The sequence below is a fragment of the Gallus gallus genome, chromosome 2 (genome assembly GCF_016699485.2).
Source record: "Gallus gallus isolate bGalGal1 chromosome 2, bGalGal1.mat.broiler.GRCg7b, whole genome shotgun sequence".
NCBI classification, from domain to species: domain Eukaryota; kingdom Metazoa; phylum Chordata; class Aves; order Galliformes; family Phasianidae; genus Gallus; species Gallus gallus.
In genome coordinates, this window is record NC_052533.1 from 53,904,730 (window position 1) to 53,919,345 (window position 14,616).

The following is a 14,616-nucleotide window of genomic DNA, read 5'->3' on the forward strand; positions in this document are numbered from 1 at the left end:
TGTCACTTCCGGTTGCACACACCTGCCTTTGTCATTTCCGCCGGGGTAGCCGGAGAGGGAAGGCTTGTGGATACGAGCACAACTAAAGGGCAATCCCTCCCTGCGCGGGCGCCGCGGCTGCTGGTTATTTTTAGTTCCGGCTGCGAGGCTCAAGCTACGCTGATCTCTTCCGGTGGTTTAGGCGGGGAGAGGTTCTGCCGCGCTGTCTTTGCCAGCCTCTCGCCCGCCTTCAGGGAGGGGAGAGGAGGCGGCAGCAGGCTAGTGAGACTCCGCGCCTACCCACGGGTTGGGCCCCCTCCACGCCGTGGATCGGGCCGAGCCAAGCCGGTGGGCGGTGCATTCTCGCCCTGTGAGCCGTGCTGAGGGGAGGCGGATCTGGGCTCGGCGGAGGCGGAAGGGGCGGGCGGACGCGGCCTGACTCTGCGGGACGTGCGATACTGGTGAGTGCGGGAGGCCGCGGTGCTGTGTCGCAGCCAGGCCGGCGGCGCAGCCAGGCCGGGCGGGGGAGCCCAAGCCGGGCTGAGGGGACGAGGGCTTAACGGAGCGTGGCCCGGCCCTGAGTCATGCAGCGAGGAGCGGGAGCAGGAGAGGCTGGGCCTAGCCGACCTGCCCGCCCGCCTTTCTTATACCGGGCGTACACCGCGTTCCAGAGGCGGCGGGAGTCGTTGTCTGACGGGTTCAGAGCTTCGGCCTCGAAGCTGCGGGCCGGTGCGGGAGGCCTCTAGCTAGACTAGAATTACATCGCCCCTCCGAACCGCGGGGGCCCGCGCTGCCGGCAGTTCTGGCGTCGCAGATCTGCTTGTTGGCTGGCGTGCCCGCTCCCCTCCGAGGTCGGCCCGGCCTCCCAGCCCTTCCCGGCACGTGGCCTGGGCCGCCGCCGTCGTTGCCCCAGCCTTACATCTCTCTCAGATCCTGGCCCTTCGGGCCCTTCTTCCCAGAACTCCACACCTCCTCTGCCCTCCCATTGGCTATAGGACTGCACGCCCAGGCCGTGTACGTCCTAGGTCTCGTCTATTCTATCCTGAGGCCCCTGGAGCTTTTCCTGTAGCCTGTCTCGACCAATGCTAGTTTTTCGCCTGCCTTCACTTCTCCTTTGCCTTCTCCATGTGGCTACCTTTCACCCTGTTTTCTCCATCGAAAAACTTTAGTGTCACTTAGGTCTGTCAAGGACCTGTGTGGTTGTAGCCAAGTTTATCTGTGTCCCCAATCCCTTACTATCATCTCTAAAGTATTTATTTCAGTTCTTGTCATCTTCCCCAGCTTTCTCTCTATCAAGGCTCCCTTCTTGTAGCTCCCTTCTGTTGTGTTCCCAGGGAGAGGTTCCTCTGCCTGATAACTTCTTACCTGTTTGTTCATGTATTTATTGCCTCCATCCAGATGGCTAGTCCTGCAGTTTTTTGTCATTGCAGCTAATTGCCTCCTTTGTCTCTCAGTAACTTTGACTGCCACTGAAAGCTGTGTCCTTACTGGGATTCTTTTCCAATCCTTCTTTTTTCCTTTTCAAGCTATATTTCTTAATCATCATCATTCCCTTATCACCTTCCCTGTTTCAGTGTTCTTCCTACCAGTAACTGTTTCCTTCACCATGATTTTTTTGCCTTTCTGATCTTACTTTCTTGTCTTAAAAATCTTTGTTATCTCACCTCTTTTCCCTTTGACATATTCCTTTCCTTTGTAGGCTCACTTGCTGTCTCTTGCTCTTTGTGTTTAAGTCCTCCAGCTGTGCCTTTGACAAGGAAGGAATGTGAGCTCAGTTTATCTTTAAACATTAAGAGATTGCAGATTATTTACTTGTTTCACCTTATTTTGTTTTCATTTGTTTGTTACTGACTTCCTTAATAACCTTTTATCAATAAATGCTTTCATATATGATCACTTTAATACACACTTAACCCAATGCTAGTCTAGAAAAAAGTTTCCATCTCAGACCATCCTCTCAGTCCTGCCAAAAGGTTTTCATGGGGAGCAGAAGTACCTAGTGGCTGTGTGACTTAAATTATGCTAAATACTATTTGTAATACTGTATTGTTGTAATACTTTAAGTTGGTACTTAGCAGATACAGAGTGTGTTTAGGATGCGTTTCTTTAAGGAAATAGTAAGATACTTATTCGGTACCATGGTACGTGGTTTTTACTCCAGACATGCTTGTAGTGAGCTGCTGCAGTACTGCCATATGATGGTTAGAAGTGTGTTGCACTGGCACTTGGTGACTGCTGTAAAGTAGTCTTTTCCCTCTGCTTTGTGATTTCTTTTGATTCTCAGGAGTTATTGCCAAATTTCTTATTTTATGTCTGTCTTACTTGCTTTGGTTCTTAAGATTATGAGATGTAACCAATCTTACTGTTGTGATATATTTGAAGTATGACTTAAACACTAAACACTTCTGTGTGCCACATGCTGTGTGGCAGTGTGGGGAATACATTGAATCTGGAGAGTGATTTCTGCACTTAACTTTAGAATCCAAATTTGGTGTCTAATTTTGGCAGCTTGATCTTGTTTTCTTAAGTGACTATATGCATCCTAGTAACTTCACAACAACTCAGAACAACTGAACTGGGCTTCTGAGCTGAATTACCTCTCTCGAGGAAACTTTTTCATTTGTCTATTCTATATTGAGAATAGTTTATTGCTTAGGCACCTGAATTGGGCATACATGTTTCACTGCTTGAGTGATAAAATGATTGTGCTGGCTTAACTAAATTATCCTCCTTTCACTATAGTCCTATTTTCCACTGCATGAGAAAATTTCATTGTGTTTGTATAAAGCATTGAAATTAATTTAAGCTATACTGATGCATACTCTAATTTGGATACTGATCTGAGAGTGGCTTTTTTGAATTTGACTTATTCTCCATCTTGGTGTAATGTAGGGTATTCTAGCTATACTGTTAGGGAGATACTATTGAGTACTTTGAAAAAGTTATCTCAGAGATTCAATTTAAAAAAGTGTTTTCTTAAAATTTGTACATTAAGATCTCTGAGTACTACTTTTCATCTGTTAACTTTCTCAAGTAGTGTGTAGTTCTACATAGTTACACTTACTTCAGTAGGGCCCAGTTCAATGATGAGTCACATACTGGGAGCCAGTAGTTATGTGGATTGGTTATACCTGAAGTCTTCTCTGGCATTTAAACTTCTTATTTTTTTTTTTTTTAATTTTCCAAGCAGGTGAAGTCATTTCAAAGATGTCTCACTTACACTTGTTTTAACGTAAAAAATATGCATTACTTATGTGAAGATTGGGAATTGTCAGTATGGTATAGATGAGTACTGATGCATATTCTGCTATATTGTTCTTTTTAACCAGTATTTTCCAATTTGCAGAGGGCAGGAGTGGATTAGATAAGGTAACTGGATGGTGGTTGCGCCTACGTACACCTTACAGCCTTAACTTGTCTGAGGGGGTAGGCAGTTTCTGCAGTGACCTTGGTAAAAATTGTAACCTGTAGAGGGCGTAAACTTAAAATTTTTATTGTTGTTACTGACACCATTGAGTCGACTAAGGAAAAGACAAACATGAGAAAATTCAGTGCTTGGAAAGTTGCAGAGAATCACTGAGCTTTCACTTGTGGTTGTTGTGGTTTTTTGTTTTTTTTTTTAAAGTAAGTTTTTGTTGTAAGAAATTGAGGCTTTTCAGTGGTGGAACTACCACAGATTGACTATTGATTGCTTTACAGCACAGCTGAGACGTCTTACAGACAGAATTAAATAATTAAGTAGCAAAGTTGTCTTGCGCTGATACGCACTTACATAGTGCTGTAACTTAGAACCTTACTTTAATGTAACTGCAGAATTGGAATATAATTAGATTTAAGAATCTTTGCATTATGAGTAGTTAGCTATATGAGGTTCACCCTGCTTTTCTCTGTAATTTAAGCTTAATTTTATATGTAAATTCTTCATTTCGTCCAGAGTCACAGCATTGGAAACTTTGGAATTTTCTCTAAAAATAAAAAATCTGGGAAGTTTATCTAAAGTTTGGAGGACTTAATTGGGGAGGATGGGGGTGGAGGGACGAAGAAGGATTATAGTAAACCATTTTTGTTGAGTGATTATGGGTAGTCAGGGAAGAAACTTCACTATGCAATGTAAAATACTTACTGAAAAACTTGCATTTTCTTAAGAAAGCAGTCTGTTCTCTACTGTCTAGATTTATTAGAAGAAATTTGTTCTCTCTGAAAGCATGCCTTTGTGGATGTGCCACTGCTAGTAGGAGGAGTGAAACACAAAAACAAATATGCTTAAGTAAATTGATTAAAATTGATTTCATTATGTGCAGGCTTAGCTTTAAGACTTAATGGTGTGAGATAATAAGGATTTAGGTGTGTCTGTTAGACACGTCTATCAGTCTTAACTTTTGCTTCACTTAAGATGCTAAGATGTTTCACTTTTGTACCAGTCTTACGACTTGCAGCTGTTGGAGATTAAAAGTGATTAAAAACTAGCTGAAATTTAGCTGAATTTATACAAACCTGCTTTTGTGCAGTATAAATTCTTTGCTATAAGGTTGTGCTTTCACAGTTTAGATATCTTAGTTGAACCAGGAAAAATCATGTGTGAATCCCTATTTAGGCTTTAATGAGGCTGTTCTGTTGCAGAAGTGCCAAGATGGAAGGTGCTGTGAAATTAGTATGCTGTTAGGAAGAGATTCTAGTCAGAACTGGCTGACACTTGTAAGCATTAGTACTACTTAGAGATAAGAATCACCAGTCTCCAGGAGCAATGTGGAAACTTTAAGTGCAAACATTATTACAAGTGAAAATTGCTTTTTATGTTTAACATGTTGGTATGATTTTGTATGCTTTGGTGCACTAAATGGTACTATGATGGAGAGTGATTTCTGCTGACATTTAAAGAATTGTCTTGAATGTTCAAACATAGCCAGCAGGAGCAGGAAGGTGATCATCTCCCTGTGTGAAGCTCTGGTGAGGCCACATCTTGTGTACTGTGTTCAGTTTTGGGACCTTCACTACAAGAAAGATATTGAGGCCCTGGAGTGTGTGCAGAGAAGGGCAACAAAGCTGGTGAAGGGTCTGGAACATAAGCCTTTTGAGGGAGGAGCTGAAGGAACTGGGATTGTTTAGTCTGGAGAAAAAGAGGCTCGGGAGATCTTAGTTGTAAAGTTTGCTACCTGGAAGGAGGTTGTAGTGAAGTGAGGGTCAGCCTATTCTCCCAGATAACTAGCAATAGGACAAGATGCAATGACTTCAAGTTGTGCCAGGGGAGGTTCAGGTTGGATTTATTAAAAACATCTTCTCTGAAAGAGTGGTCAGACACTGGAATGGGCTGCCCAGGGAAAAGGTTAAGTGACTGTCCCTGTAGCTTCAGGATCCTTCAGGAAATGTGTGGATGTGGTACTAAGGAAGGGTTTATTGGGAAGTATTGTTGGTAGGTGGATGGTTGGACTAGGTGATCTTAGAGGTCTTTTCCAGCCTTAATGATTCTGTGATACTGTGACTGCAGTGAACTGTAAAACCAGACCAAAATTGTCTTGGTGTAGGTCTGTAGGATCAGTGTTCTAACTTACTAAGTTGGCTTCAGGTAAACTCGCAAGTTTTAGAATTTTTTTTTCTCCGTAAGAATTGATCTTACAGGGTCAGTAGGGTTTCTAAACTGGCTCAGGATATTTCAGAGTTTCCAGGGCCTTCTGTGTTTATTCTTGCTACATCAATTCAGCATGATTCCTTGCTGTTACTACTGCTGAATTTGCTTTTTAAGAAGAGCAAGGTACACTGTTTTGCCTTCTGCTTGGCATATCATGTATCTGCCATTGTGCTTTCACAACTGGCTCTCCCTCATTTTCATCAGCTCCATTTTCCTCACTAATTCAGTAAATGCACCTTGATCCATGTTGTCCACCCAGGCATGTGTTGTTTTTTTTTTTTTTTTAATTCAGATTGTATCCATATGTATTTTAAGTCACAGAGCGGGAATACAGGTAAACTGTTTCTGTGGGTCATCTTTTTTGTCAAAGCCTTTGTTACTCCTCTTCATGCTCATGTCTTGACTTGATTCTCTCTGCACTCAGTGTTGTTTTTCTTCACGTCGGCTGCCTTCATTTTTCCTTGATGCAAGAGCTGAAAACAATCAGTATTTTAAAAAACTATAAGGCTTATCACTGCATACTCAGTTTAAAACAAATGAAAAAAAAATAGTAAAACACCCTGCCTCTTGTTTGCAACACAGAAAGACATGAGACTTCAAGTTATAGAAGACATGTCCACTTCAGAAGTATACTTGTGTTAGGGATGTGGTCTCTTGTTTACAAAGTTGGTGTTTACTTCAGCTTCTAGTGGAGAAGACTGTGTAGGTGTACCAGGGAAATTTACCTTGTCTAAACTTAGGAGTTTAAACTTATGCCTTTGTTTATGAGACAGCACTTATATACTTGTTCATTTTGTATCACCTATTGCATTAGTGTACTGAGATTCCCGTCATTAGCTGCAGGAGCTGTTTGCTCAAGAAAGCTGAAATCAAGAAGCAATGGAACAGTGTTGAGAATCAGTAAAAGAATAAGCAGAGAGAAGTAAAAAAGCAGTACAATGAAACTTTCTTTATGCTCTCGGGAACTGTCATGTTTTGGAAGAATCCTTGAAATTAGGCATGCAAGTTAAAACAATGTCGGTTAAAATGCTTTTAGTGAACACAGTTATGCATAACTTAAGAATGTGTGAAAACTGCCATTTCCCATCATTTCCTTGTTTTGTTTAAATATTTAAATTAATCTGTATTTTTATACTTTTATATCTGTGAGGAATAACACTTGTTTTTGCAGTTGGTGACTTAGTCATTGGTATGTGAATTAAGGTAGAAGTGTGTTCCTTACAGAGCTTTAGATACTGTCCATTGAAGTAGTAACTCACAGAAAGAAAGTGGAAGAAGACAACTGAAGTTGTAAAGTCCTGAGTGAAGACATTGCCACTAAGGTAAACTAGTAAATGTTCAAACTGTATACCATGTGAGCATAGCTTGATATTGAAGTACTGTCAAATTAGCATACTCACTTTCACTCTTTTTTTTTTAATGGGATGGACTGAATTTAACTCCTCTGAAAAGAAGAACTAAAGACTTTCACACTGCATGTAGCTCAGTAGTGTGTAATAATAATATAGTAAAACTCAACATTGTAACTAGCATAATTTGTTTCTTAAATATCTGTGCTCAAGTTGAAAAGAGAAAAGGAATATTCTAATATTTCTCTTCTGGTATTGATATGATTTGTTGCGATTTTTAGAGTAACTTTTTTTAAAACAACAATAGTTGGGGATTCATTTTGTTGGAACACGGTGGAAATAAATGTCTACTGTGGACAGATTAGATTTAGATTAGTTACATGTTTGTATTGTGTGAAGTATATGCTTGCTTCTAGTATTGTTGTAAGGGTTAGGTCATTTTACATGAGTAAACTGGCTGTATAGTTTAGTGACCCAAAATACTTCCAGACAGAAAGATCAGTGCTATAAAATATTGTGTATAGGACCATGGCTCAACTACACTATGTTATGTTAGAGTTTTGAGTTCATAATGATAACCTCACTTAAACTTGGGTGATAATAGTTAATTTGGAAGCACATGATTATAGAAGGTGTCTTACAAATCATAAATGATTAGTGCAAATGATTACAGGGGCAAAATAGAATTATTTCTTCTGCCTCTTTCCACCCCATCAGAAATAAATGTACTAGAGTGGAGGCTGTGTCCTTTAGGATTTGTGAGATTTGAGGAGTTAAAAAAAGAAAAAAAAAAAAACACTTGCAAAAATAATATATTCCAAGAAACAGTTAGAAACAGTTTATATAAATTTTACAGACATGGAAGTAAAAGGTGAAAGAGAATTTTTAAGTTGTCCTCCTTCCTGCCCAAGCTAATGCTTGTAACTGTGTAATGTTGTAAATTACATCTTAAGGGTTAGCTGGCAGTGGAAGGAGGTATGTTGTTCTTGGCTCTGTTCTTTTCATTTACATGCCTTTCCTAAAGGTGTGTGTTTACATGACTTGAGGAGTCTTCTACAGATATAAAACAGTCTAACTGCCTGTATTCTGTAAGTGGGGCTATAGGAAGAGTAAATAGACTTACTAGGTTATGAGAAGGGTTTGGTTTACTTTTGGCTTTTAGCGTGAAGATTGGTACAAAGCAATTAATGTACGTTTGGTTGCTTATTAAAAGGCAAATACTTGCCAAATAGTTCAATGTGGTAATACTTTAGGGTCACTTCAATTATATTGAAATTAAATTTATTGTAACTAGAATGTAAATAAGCACCCAATATCTTACATTGCTTTTAAAATAAGTACAAGAGTAAGCAAATAACTTGTGTTAGAATAAGGGTAGTGTTTAATGTGCTTCTGATTGTGTCTTTTGAAAATATTTCGTGTTGTTTAGCTGTATTGCATATCCTGGGTAAATCACTGTCTTGGCTCAGTTTAGAGATGGTAGAGACTCTGGGAGCCAGACTGCTGGTAGCCTCTTTTAGAGTTGCTGTTTGCTGAGTACAAGAGCATCTGTTGAAGTTCTCGATCAGGCTTGCTGAAATACAGGGGAGTGGGAGGAAATAAGATCAAGAAGTTAGGTTGGAAAAATGGGAATTAGAGAGCTTGATGAGGATTTTCATCTTGCATTTTCAAGTGTGTGGTTGTAGTAAACATAGTACTTTTTCTTGTCTTTGGATGCCAAAGGTTAAACATTTATGCTTTGTCCTTTGGCCAGAGAGAGCTGATAGCTGCTTGTAGTGACCATTTATGTGAATGTGGTCATCACACTAATTTTCATCAAAAATGATAAATGGCAACAAGTGTCTAAATGAACTTACGCTTTATTTTTGAACTTGCATTCAGTTTTAGAAAAAGGATTTTGCACGTACAGATGTGCAATGAAGTCAAAATTTCACATTTGTATGTTTTGGAAACCTCACAACATTTAAGTCTTTGAGGTTATTCTAATGGCAGTCATTCTACCTTAGCTTATTACTGAAAATTGATTTTCTTCCCTAGAATGTGTGTATTTGGTCTGATTAAATCTAGTCACCTTAGCTCATACTGTTAGGTGTAACAATGTTTTTGTTCTTATGCTTGAAATTAGACAAGGGATGAAATACTTGGAAATGACTAAGTGACTTCAAGTTTTGTGTGGCTGTGTCTTAACAGCAATAGAAAATATCTCCCACAACGAAACCTATCCAACATGCATGTTATTTTCCTCATATAGGATAGCTGAAAGAAATAGTCTGTTATTAAAAGGTCAGTAAAACTCAAGATACTGTTTTCAAGTGAAATCTGATGCCTTGCATATGAGGTGTGTTCTACCCTGATTAATGAAAAGGAGGCGGAGTAGCACATCTCTCTGTTCTGAAGTTTTGGGAGAAGTACAAGAATTGCTCTGAAAGTAATGCCTCTTGGTTTATTATGTTGGCCCACAACATCTAGCGGCTTATATTGGTGGTATGGCAGTAGAGGTTGAAACTTCCTGACAGCATTCCCTTGTATTTTGTCAGAGGTGGGGCAGTGTGGCAGAATGTTATCATTGAGTGGGTTGTTGTAATAGTTATAGCACCTTCTCTTAGCTAATTAAAGGATTGGTCTTCTGTTGTGAACTTTTATACATTAACTAAGTATTTTGTAGGAGTTGGAACAAATATGTATCTATTATTTATTTTTACTAAACCATGTTCAAGTTCTAGGCTGTTTACTTTCTACAGATTAGTAAGAGTAATGGTCAGTTATTTTTTATGGGTGCTGATAGAGTAATAGAGTTATATAAGTTCATAACCAACGTGTTTTGCTTGTGTGGAGAGTTCAAGTAGTACCAAAATTTAAAAGTTTATTATTTTGGATTCTAGAGATGAAATTAATTTGTGTGCTTCCTCTTGCAACGCAATAGGACTGTAGGACTACTAGGACTGTAGTCCAAGCTTGTGAGTGTGTAACATGCACTTCAAACTGTGGCCTCAAGAAGAGGTGAATAGCTGCTCTTGGACCTTTGATCTTCCTGGCTTTCATTGCAAAGCTGTGAAATTCCTTCGTTATTAGTTCTGTAGCACACTTGTTTAGGACATTAAATACGAATAAGATATGATTTGTTCTATGCTTTAGTGTGGTGCATTGTTCCAGTGTGTCTTTGTTAGTTAGTTTGCCATAATTGTAGAAACACAAAGCAGCAAAGTTAAGTGTTATGTACATTTTACAGGATATATATTGCTTTTGTTCCTGTTTTTTCTCCCCCTAGTCTTCCAAGTAATTGTTGCTCATGTAAAAAAAAAAAATAAATAACTTTAGAAACATTTAGATTAAAATGAGACAGTACCTGTTGCACAGATTGACGTAATGGAAATACTTCTAATTTTTTTTTTTTTTACTTTGAACATGAGGTTTGAATGCTTAGAGATGATGGATAGTAAATGCCTATGAGGCTTGTTAGCTTCTGTGTTATTGTGGAAAGGGTGATTCACTGACTGAAAAATTAAGTGTTGTCATCCCTTCCCAGCCCTCCCACACCCCCTGTAATTTGCAAGGGGATTGTACAGGGAGGGTATAATGTAATATTTAGCCTTGAAAACAGTGTGAAATCTTGAGTGGAATGTGCAGTAGTCTAGAAGTGACTATGACGAAGAACAGATTTCAAATTTTAGACCCTGGAAGAGCATCTTTATATTCTACTGGGAAGAGATGAAAACAAATAATAAGATTTATCAGGCCTTGGTATACCCTATCCTTGAAATTACGAAACGTTGCACTGACCCTTGGCAGGTGCAGGCTCTGTTATCATAAGGCCTTATTTCTTTCTCTATAGAAGCATGACAAAGAGTAATAATGTTTCACTGAGAATGGTCTATAATGTCAGTTGATTCTTGTTTATTAGAACTTGGTTAGTTGTTAATTTTTTTTTTACCATGTTAACTGCTTCGTCACTTAGGGGAATCTCCTGATTCTGCATTGCTAACTCTAATTGCTACACTGGAGGACTTTATTTTATGCACTCAATTAGTTTTCTTCCTACTACTGACTGCATATTCTCTTGCTCATACAAGCACTTCAGGAAAGTGATGTTCATTTATTTAACATAGAAATTCATGTAGGCATGCATTTGCCAGATAAAAATTCTTCCTAAAATACCTTGGGTTTTAAGATTACCTGTGATAGAACCTCAAATCTGGAACAGTTTAATGATAAAAGAAGAAAAATAATAATGATATTCAGTATCTTCTGGTTGTCTTAGATAACCGTCATGATGTTTGTTAAAACCATAATTTAAACATTGAGCTGATGTGAAGTACTAGGGTTTCATTGTTGTATAAAAAGGAAACACTTCTTAGTAGGATAGTATCTGCTACTTGGAACAGTTGCTTCTATTTTCTTATTTGTGTTAGGTTTTTATTGCCAGCAATACTGATAGAGGTATGTTCAGGCTTTGGACAGATCTGGACGCTACCAGTCATAATTTGTAGCACGTTGTTAAACTGCAGAATTCTTTGTTTCTAGTATTTCAGATGTCATAATGGATTTCTTATCTGTGTGAATTATACCATTAATTTTCTCCTTTCCTCTAGTGGAATATTTTATAATGTATGCTTTTTTTTTTTCCCCTCATGCAGATTATCTTCCTGGGAAGCATCGCTGTTTGCGTATAAGGAATCTCTTGCTGAGTTACTGCAACTGAGTGTAGAATGTTACTTTACTTTTGATTCTGATGGAGAAATAACCAGATCTCAGGCTGCTGCACTGGAAGACTTTACAGGAAATAAAAAATGTCATCTAATAGGAGTCAGAACCCACATGGACTTAAACAGATTGGTCTTGACCAGATATGGGACGACCTAAGAGCTGGAATTCAACAGGTTTACACCAGACAAAGCATGGCAAAATCCAGATATATGGAACTCTACACGTATCCTACTGTCTAAGCCAATTAATACTTTCATTGTTAGTACAAGATAGTTTTTTATATACTTAAACTCAAAATTGTTTTGTATTTGACTTAGTCACTTCTAAGAATATTTTTTTATTTTGAAAATTAGCCTTTTCTGTTTAATTTGCCTGGCAAATAAGCGGAAAGAGTCTGTCTGCAAAACTGTAATGATGTATGCGTCTGAGTTTCAGATCTGATTATGATCATCTTTGACAACAGATATTTAAAGTGATTCTATCAATAGGTCTAATTTTGAATCAACAATACAGTGAAAGAAACGGGAAAAACTTTTCTCCATTTTTATGTTAGTTTTTGTCGTTGTGCAGTGGATCTTATTTGCAGTGATATCCAGTTACCTTGAAAATTTTTCCTTTCTTAACCTCGGAATAGTACTTTATTCTGAGTTGATTTTATAACTTTTCAGCTAGTGTGAGGATGTGCACAATGGATTTATCTTGAATTTCTAGCTTGAATCTAAGAACTGTTGAAATTTTCCATCATCTCCCATGCTGGGAATGTGTTTAGTAAGCTACTGTTCGAAAGACTTTGGGCAACTTGTTTCTGTCTGGTAATGTGTAAAGGCCTTTAATCACTAGTTTCAAGAAGAATTATGCTTCTTTTTGTATTACAGCTTCAGTGTTTGACTTCTGAACTTTGTTTGGAAACTGAGAAATCCTACTTTTTTGCCCTATAGAGGAAGAAGTATATAAATGGATTTGATGAGGAACCACAGTAAGATAAAATTTCTCATCAGACCTCTGTTTTGCATCTGTTGGTCAATGTTTGCTTTCCAAACCCATTATATAGCAGAGTAAGTGCTCCTTAAAAAGATGGTAGTGTAGCCAAGCATGTAGACATCTATGATTAGTGAAACAATAGTTGAATATATTTCCTCTCTTGCTTCAAGCAACTCTGATTTTTCTTATTATTTTTTGATGTTTTGTTTATATAGATTATTATTCTGATACATAAAACCATGTTTAAAGGTTTTTTTCATACATACTTGGAATTGCACATCAAATTTTAGTCACTATTAATATATTTGAGAAGACAAGCTTTGAGGCCATATGGTAATTGGATCTGTGATTCTCTGATCTTTCTAAGACAGAAGTTGGTTTTCTGTATGTGTGGTTACATGATCAGAATGGTTACAGAATCGTATCTGTACCTGCAGACTCCATGCTCCTAAGGAGGAAAAAAGCGTTAAACAGTCTGAGCATCTAGATTACTTCTTTAGTAGAGATGGGAAGATGGAATACCATTTGGTTTAGGATCAGAACTTTTCTAAGACTTGAGGTGACTGATTCCTTGTGCCTAATAGTGGTATTGTTCTTGACCAAATGAAAGAAATCTACAGAAGTCTGAAAAGTTTCATACATAACTGAGCCTTGGAATGCCTCCTATTTTATTATATTGGCCCACAATATAAGTGGCATGTGTTGGTGGTATGGCAGTAGAGTTTGAAACTTCCTGACAACATTCCATTGTATTTTGTTGCTGTGTGGCAAATGGCAGTTGGAGGGGCAGTTTGACAGAATGGCATCTGAATTGAAAGTGTGTATGAAGCAAAGGTGTCATAGAATTCCTCCATGTGGGAAAAAATGACATCCATTAACATTTGTGGACTCTTGCTGAACATTAATGGGGACTATGCAGTGGATGTAAGTACAGTGAGTTGGTAGGTGGTATGTTTCAGCAGTGGTGACAGTGGGAATCTTTAGGAGCCTGGCATGCAGACTGTTGTTCATAGCTGGTGAAAGTTCATAGTTAATGGTGGTGATTATGTTGAAAAGTAGTGTTTTGTAGCTGAGAATGTGCTCTATCAAATAGTGTTATTGTGCTCTTGTAGTTTCCATGGAAATAAATAAGAGGCATGAGGTGACCCACATACTTAGTATAATGTTTACTCTTATAACATTTGCCTTTTTCTTCTCTACCTGATATTCCCAAATGCTCATGGGATGAAAAAGGGGTATGTTGCACATTAACTTCTCATTTCCTTTTTGCTGATGCTTCAAGAGAAGCAGCAAGAGAGGCTGGGCCTGAAAATTTTAAGGTGAGTTTTGCTTCTTTTGTAAGTGAATTTGTTTAGTACATAATTCTGGTGGTTGACTTCTATTTCTGGATTAATTTAATAATCTGGTACTTCAGAATACTTGGCATTGATTAGGCTGAGTTTTGAAACAGCTATGATGAAAAGAATGTGGTTTACATCCTGTATCAAGTGCATATGTCCAAAATGGTGCTTTAAAGGTTTCTGCCCTTTTAAACGCCATGTATTGAAACGTTTGCTCAATGAGTCCAGTAGACAGATAGACTTATTTTCAGGAACCTCTGACAAGGAAAGAACTTGGATTGGAAAGCAAAACAGATTTGTTTCATCTGCAGCTGTAATGTCTGAAGATCAGTCCTATTCTTTTTTAAAAAAGTGCCAGATCATGCGACACAAAGTTTGGAAATTTTGTGAAGTGGACAGTGTAGTCATTTCTTCATCTTTTTTTTTGTCTGCCTGTTCTGTGTTTTCTTTTTTGGTTTTTTGTTGTTTTTTTGTTGTTGTTTTTGTTTTGTTTTGTTGGACAAGATTTGCTTCTGAAATAACATTTGATCTCTTTAATTCACAAAGAGAGGATAACCGGTTCATATAAGTGCAACTGCCCTTACTCCTGTCTGGTATTGAATTTTTGGTCAGAATTAATTGGAGATGTGCAAGTTTT

The 14,616-nt window shown here is 38.3% G+C and overlaps 1 protein-coding gene across 4 annotated transcripts in view; it reads left to right on the forward strand.

Annotated features, from left to right (window-relative positions):
- The first annotated feature begins 397 nt into the window (after positions 1–397).
- Positions 398–14,616, forward strand: part of CUL1 (cullin 1) — a 47,827-nt gene continuing 33,608 nt past the window's right edge. The window contains exons 1-3 of one of the 4 annotated variants that reach the window (XM_015275907.4): positions 398–440; positions 6,830–6,927; positions 11,589–11,881. In XM_015275907.4, coding sequence (XP_015131393.1) covers positions 11,742–11,881 — 140 coding nt within the window. In that variant the 5' untranslated portion in view covers positions 398–440; positions 6,830–6,927; positions 11,589–11,741. Of the gene's footprint in view, positions 994–6,829; positions 6,928–11,588; positions 13,564–14,616 lie in introns of those variants that run through there. The other 3 variants (XM_040696453.2, XM_418878.8, XM_040696454.2) reach the window with 3 other exon arrangements.